The 6,394-nt window shown below is 37.8% G+C and overlaps 2 protein-coding genes across 2 annotated transcripts; one reads left to right on the forward strand and one right to left on the reverse strand.

Moving 5' to 3' along the window:
- Window positions 1-1,417: 1,417 nt before the first annotated feature.
- LOC105110046 (uclacyanin-2-like) lies at window positions 1,418-2,334 on the forward strand. The gene is made up of 2 exons (XM_011004948.1): window positions 1,418-1,638; window positions 1,754-2,334. Exons 1-2 carry the CDS (start codon window positions 1,479-1,481, stop codon window positions 2,332-2,334), a joined length of 741 nt encoding a protein of 246 aa, XP_011003250.1. The 5' UTR covers window positions 1,418-1,478.
- An 826-nt stretch (window positions 2,335-3,160) lies between these two features.
- Window positions 3,161-6,090, reverse strand: LOC105110048 (proline-rich family protein). Its single transcript, XM_011004949.1, has 3 exons — window positions 5,682-6,090; window positions 3,375-3,453; window positions 3,161-3,245 (listed from the first exon to the last, which is right to left on the reverse strand). Exons 1-3 carry the CDS (start codon window positions 6,088-6,090, stop codon window positions 3,161-3,163), a joined length of 573 nt encoding a protein of 190 aa, XP_011003251.1.
- Between the last annotated feature and the right edge of the window lie 304 nt (window positions 6,091-6,394).

Consider the following 6,394-nt stretch of genomic DNA (forward strand, 5'->3'; position numbering starts at 1 on the left):
CCCCTTCTATAGATGGTTTTATGAAAACACCTCTCCCATCATCAGCTAGCGAAGAAAGTTTGCAAAGCAGTCTCACAATGGGCATCAGCCTGGTTATCATGACGATACTTCTTGCTATCTAAGCATTGAAAGAAATTCACCAGACACTCAAATTTTTAGTTAATACTTTATGCTTGAGCATGAGCATACTTTCCTTGTATTTCTTTCAATGTATCTGATGTTTTCTGAATTCGAATGAAACATTCTTGAAAAACAGTTAATTATTGTTATTTTGCATTAATATCTACAAATGGGACTGAGATCATCATCAATCTGCAAATGAATCAATGCAACATGCAAATAATATCCTAGTGTCCAGAAATCTGATTCCTGCTCAACTATCAGAAAAGGTAACTGACCTGATTAACTACATGTTTAGTGAAAATAACTCATATCATTTTCTTAAAAAAATAATTCATAACATAAATTTCAAGCCAATGAAGAACGACTGGTCCAATTCCATGGACAATTCAATAAGCGGGGCGATGTCATGGAAGAAAACACAAATAGTTGCCATCACTGCCTTAGTTGACCAGCAAGCTGATCATGTCTAGTTGTCTTCACGGCATAATAAGCAGGCTAATACCATAGACAATCCAGCCTTCCCCATCCCGTAACTCATGGAAGCTTTAAAATATTCCCAGAGCACTACCACTACTCATGTATTTCCTTGTCTTGTAGGATCATGCTTGGATTAGGTGCACCTCAAAGGAAAGCCATCCCTTCTTTCACATGGACGCCACTAACCACTCCATGGATTATTTGACTTCTTGGCCTCACTTGGAATCTGTCTCCTGCTACTTCCATCTATGTCTGCATATGTGAACGAGCGCAATTTGACAAGCATGGTCATTTCGTAAGAATTACATTAGCCAACTTCCCTCAACTTCCATATGGTTGAAACATGTTCGACTTATTCAAGAAGCCAGGTTTTGGCTTGCGAGGCTTTCCTTTACCTGCAGGCGCGCGCTTGAACGTTCTAAGATCAGTAACAGAAGTTTTAGTTTGTCAGCAGAATTATCCCTAATTCCCTCTGATTTATAACACCTGATGCATATAACAAGCTGTTGATTTCCCAGGTGGTTCAAGCAAGTAGCATGTTTTGATATTATTAAAGTACACCAAGTCAAATGAGAGGAAAGCTGCACCTAAACTTCTAGCAGATCATGGCGAGCACAACAATCCACCTCTTGCAGGGTGAGAAAAAATATCATAAGATACTAAACAACCTGTCATTACATTGCCATAACAGTTGAACCGAATCCAACTTGGAAACCATTAATTGATAGTATTATCTTCATTCCTACAAGTATTCTCTTTTGTCAGTTGTGTCTCTATAAAAGAAATCCCTATTGAAGCCAAACACTCAGAAACTTTCTCTGTGATAAACACCCTACATCTTCTGCAATTTCCTGTTTCATAGCCTAATTATTATCGAGATGGTGAGAACAATCACCAGCTTTTTCCTCGTGGCCATGATGCTAAGACTGGCCATGGCTGCTAATTATACTGTTGGTGGTCCAAATGGTGGATGGGATGCAACCACAAACCTGCAAGCTTGGGCAGCATCAAATAATTTCCTAGTCGGAGATAACCTCAGTGAGTTTCTGATTTATCCTGCTGGTATTTTTTTTGTTAAAAAGACATAAGTTTTGAACACCCAATCTCTGCGTTGTTTGAAAATGTATCGGGACTAACTCGTTATCTATTTCAGTCTTCCAGTATGGACTCATGCATGATGTGATTGAAGTTTCAAAGGCAGGCTATGACTCCTGCCAGACAACGAGCCCACTACAGTCATATAGTGGGGGCAAAACAGTCATCCCTCTTTCTTCTCCTGGCAAGAGATACTTCACCTGTGCAACACCAGGACATTGTGCCGGAGGTATGAAGCTTGAAATAGACACTCTTGCAACTTCTACCCTACCACCGGCCTCTCCCTTAACCCCGCCACCAGCCTCTCCCTTAACTCCACCACCAGCTTCACCAAGCCTTCCATCACCTCCAACTACTTCGACTCTACCACCTGCTTCCACCGTCATTCCTCCCGCTTCCTCTCCACCTCCTGAAATTTATGATCTCTCACCATCACAATCACCAGAAATGACTCCAACAATGCCTCCTCCAGCGCTGCGTACCTCAACAATGACCAGTGCTACATCTCCTGCAATTACCCCTTCTATAGATGGTTTTATGAAAACACCTCTCCCATCATCAGCTAGCGAAGAAAGTTTGCAAAGCAGTCTCACAATGGGCATCAGCCTGGTTATCATGACGATACTTCTTGCTAACTAAGCATTGAAAGAAATTCACCAGACACTCAAATTTTTAGTTAATACTTTATGCTTGAGCATGAGCATACTTTCCTTGTATTTCTTTCAATGTATCTGATGTTTTCTGAATTCGAATGAAACATTCTTGAAAAACAGTTAATTATTGTTATTTTGCATTAATATCTACAAATGGGACTGGGATCATCATCAATCTGCAAATGAATCACTGCAACATGCAAATAATAACCGTCCAGAAATCTGATTCCTGCTCAACCATCAGAAAAGGTAACTGACCTGATTAACTACTCTTCTGCCACCATCTGAAATTCTGCCTATCCCAGACCCATAGTTAGCTCGATTACATTTCTATAAAGCACTCGAACTTTCCCCATGATCTTCTATATAAAACAATTGATCTTCTAAATGCAGAAAGTGTACCTTGATACCATTTCTGTCAAGCATGCACGCATCCGCGCTTAGTTCATGCTGAGGGAAGGTTTAACCAAAGAAATAAAGAGTTGAGGCAGACCTGAACATTAAATTCTAAGACAATTCAAGATAACTTTGATTACAGGTGACCTTTAGGAACCTTTACTCGTACAGAGAAGATGAAGGAAAGAATTTGGCTTTGGTTACCTTGACTCAGCAGGATCAAAATATTGGTTTTTGCTTGTCACATTGTAGTCTATCTGCTCTAACCTATCAGTTCCCCTCACTAGTTCCTTGCAAGCCTAACTAAGCTCAATTTTTCATAACTTAAATACTAGTATATGCAGCTTGGAAATGACAACAAAAAATGAATCAACCATCCTCATGAAGTATACATACCATCATGAATGTTTTCCAAATTAAGCAACTGGGAGGCTAGACATGTGAGATTCAGCTGTGTCAACTGCAACAAGTGTCATGAGCCACATTGCAACACCAAGGTAGCTGATGGAAGGCATAATCTTGTTACCAGAAGCTTGTTCTTAGGAAGCAAATGCAACAGGAATTGCAAGGTACGAGGCAGAAATCTTGGTGATGAAGAGATAGCTCTGACTTGAGTCTTGACACTCTAACCTCTCTTTGTCTGCCTTTAGCCTCTGCTTCTCATTCAAAACCTTGGATTTATCCCCAAATCCAATGTGAAAAGTGAAATCTAAGGGACAGAATACTTAATGAGAGAAGATCATGATCAACAAGCCTCTCTGTCAGCTACCTTTTCAGCAATTTCTCCTGACAGGCTTTGGAGCCAAATGAATTGAATGATTCAGTTCTCAACATAAACAAATATTTGATTAGTATATCCCTTGACACAAGACCGATAAATGCATTTATTGCAATAAACAAGGGCAATTCAAGATCACTAATTCCTTAGCAAGGCTTAAACCATAACTCCATAAGAGCCAAATTACTCTCTTGTTCTGTCAGGGACCATGAGATTTCTGGTACAATTCATTTCAGCCACACAGGTTAGTTTATTTTAGAATGAAATCCAATAACAAACCATGCTAAAGATTCCAGCACTTTGTTTACATTATAATCATTGCCTCAAGCAATTGGTCTAGTTCTAAAGCCAGTGTAAGGAACAGACTGTTATGAACAGTAAAAAACAAGGCCACATGAAATGGCCATCATTTCTGGAAATTAGTCTCCTTTTCACAAGTCCTCCGAAAAATCAAGCACGCCACCCAAGGAAATGGCCCTCATGTACGTCTATGTGCTGTGATTGTCTTTGTTGGGAGACATGCCAAGCCGTTTGCTCCTCGATAAAGCTTGCGCAACATAATGGCGTTGCTAATTGTATATATTTTTTTTTTTAACCATGTATTATTTCACATTTACCTAATCTCTTCGAATCTTGAACAAAGCTGTCAAATCTTATGTGAAAAAGGGCTTGTCCAATTGATTAAGGAGCAATTTCGAATTACAGGCGTTTCCCTAAAGTTTTTTAAAAAACATTACTTAAAATTAATTTTTTTATATTATTAAATTATTTTGATATGTGAGCATCAAAAATTATTTTTAAAAATTAAAAAATTATTATTTTTAATATATTTTAAAATAAAAAATATTTTTAAAAACAACTATTACTTTACTTTTAATAAATTAATCCATAAACCTCTAGATGAATATTTTTATTAAAACATCTTGTTTCTTTTTTAAAATTAAACTTTTTTAAAATTAATTTTATTTGGTTTGAACTTGGTTAACCAAGTAAATAAAAATTTAATTTAGTCAACCATACAAAATAATATATTTTTCTATTTTAACTTGAAATGATTTTTCAAGTTAAGCTAATAACTAATTCATGATAGCTTAGGCTCCATTTGATATTGTTATGATTGAATATAATGCTAATATAATTATAATTTTAAAAGTTGTTTGCTTTTCATTGTTTAAACTCGCTTTTCACCAAAAATTATAATAAAAACTTGGGTTTAAAAAAAGTTATATAAATTTATTGTTTTTTATTTATTTTTTTCAATATACTGGTATGTTTAGTATTATAATGTAATATATTTTAAAAAAACATTACTCAAAAAAAAAAATATATATATATATATATAGCAACCCATCAAAACCAATAAAAAAATATTAATCGACTTTTAAATCGCTTTCAAAGGCATCACCATAATACTGTTACAACTATGATGATACTGAAACCTCCATGACCTAAGAGCTTGTGAGCTACAAGTGACTCCAACACATCACCATGTCAATGAAACACTGTCTGGTCTCACATGGGAAGGCGAAACCTGTGCCAAGAAGAATCCATGAAAGAACATTAAAAAAAGGAGGAGGAGAATATCTGCAGAGTGCAGAGCGTAACCATCAATGACTTTTTAATGGCAACCTTTTCCATTGCAGATTCCTTGACATCACTGTAAACACCAGACATCCAATAATAACCCGAGCCAAAAACCATAGGAGACACCACCTGTCATGGCAGTGCCTTTTTCTCCTCTTTGACTAGTGAAGACCACTTGCCTCGGATTCTAAACCTTTCACGACTTTTAAGGCCCCATTTTGACTCCATTTACCACAAGTGCAAAACATTTCTTTTCACAATATTTAACTAAATTGTTAGTATACTACTAGATATTAAGAGAAAAATGCAAGAAAAACAACATTCTCAAGGGGAAAAAAGCCAGAACATGATTATTGTTTTTGTTCTAAAAATTCAGGGACAGCTCTGTGAATTCACTAATGCTCAAGAAATTATAATAATCACTATCCTTCGTTACAATCCACAACCCGAACAACCATCCCTGTACAATCCCAAAAAAAAAATTATCCTAAAAAAATGACACTAAAAATTAAATTCAAAATACAAGGAAAAGAAAAGGGCCATGATAGTAAAGAACAGCTAAGCATGCAGAGGACCTGGAGTGACAAACACAGTACTGCTCGGCGGATTATTAGTCGGTGGTGGAGCCCCATTTGTAACTGGAGCAGCAGGAGGAGGAAAAGGTGGCGGTGGGAGCGGAAGAGGAGGTGGTGGGGGTGGAAGAGGAGGTGTATCACTGTCCGGTGGATTTGGTGGTGGGGTGGACCCAGAATATGATGGGCTGGGCGGGGAGAAGCCCATTGGACTAAGTGGGGTCAGCCCAGTAGGCACAGTAAGAGGAGGAGTAGGGAAGGGTAAGTGAGGAGATTGACAGGAATCATCAGTGCAGTTTTGTGATTGATGACGGTGGTGGCGTAAGAGGCCAAATACCAAGACAAGACCAAGAATTACAAGTACAGTCACAATGAAAATGAAGATCTTTGTTGCTTTCCCTACATAACACATTTTGTTGTTGGATTTTGGAGTACAAAAGAAGAAGAAGAAGAAGAAGGGAAGTTGGAGGCAAAAACTGAGTAGTTACAGAAGGAGAGGGGAGTGGGGCTTGATTCTTTTTCGTCTTTTTTTCATGGTGATGGCGTCTTGAGGGAAGAAGAGGGATAGTGGGAGAGAGAGAAGTGAGTGTGGAGCATTTGGGATTGGGGAGGGGAAGAGTCCAAGTCCGAGGCACGTGAAGCCAATTAAAGAAAAGGTTCAGTTTACAGCCGCAGTGCCGATCCACAAAGCTAAAATATAATTTTTATTTTAAAAA

Source organism: Populus euphratica, unplaced genomic scaffold, assembly GCF_000495115.2.
Source record: "Populus euphratica unplaced genomic scaffold, PopEup_1.0 scaffold431.1, whole genome shotgun sequence".
NCBI lineage: Eukaryota > Viridiplantae > Streptophyta > Magnoliopsida > Malpighiales > Salicaceae > Populus > Populus euphratica.

Bases quoted from the DNA above. Each gene is read 5' to 3' on its own strand.
- LOC105110046 (XM_011004948.1), top strand. From the start codon at position 1,479: ATGGTGAGAACAATCACCAGCTTTTTCCTCGTGGCCATGATGCTAAGA. The intron at 1,639-1,753 runs GTGAGTTTCTGA...TATCTATTTCAG, and splicing joins CCTAGTCGGAGATAACCTCA to TCTTCCAGTATGGACTCATG.
- LOC105110048 (XM_011004949.1), bottom strand. From the start codon at position 6,090: ATGTGTTATGTAGGGAAAGCAACAAAGATCTTCATTTTCATTGTGACT. The intron at 3,454-5,681 runs GTCCTCTGCATG...TCTGTCCCTTAG, and splicing joins TACTGTGTTTGTCACTCCAG to ATTTCACTTTTCACATTGGA. The intron at 3,246-3,374 runs GTTAGAGTGTCA...GCCTTCCATCAG, and splicing joins CTAAAGGCAGACAAAGAGAG to CTACCTTGGTGTTGCAATGT.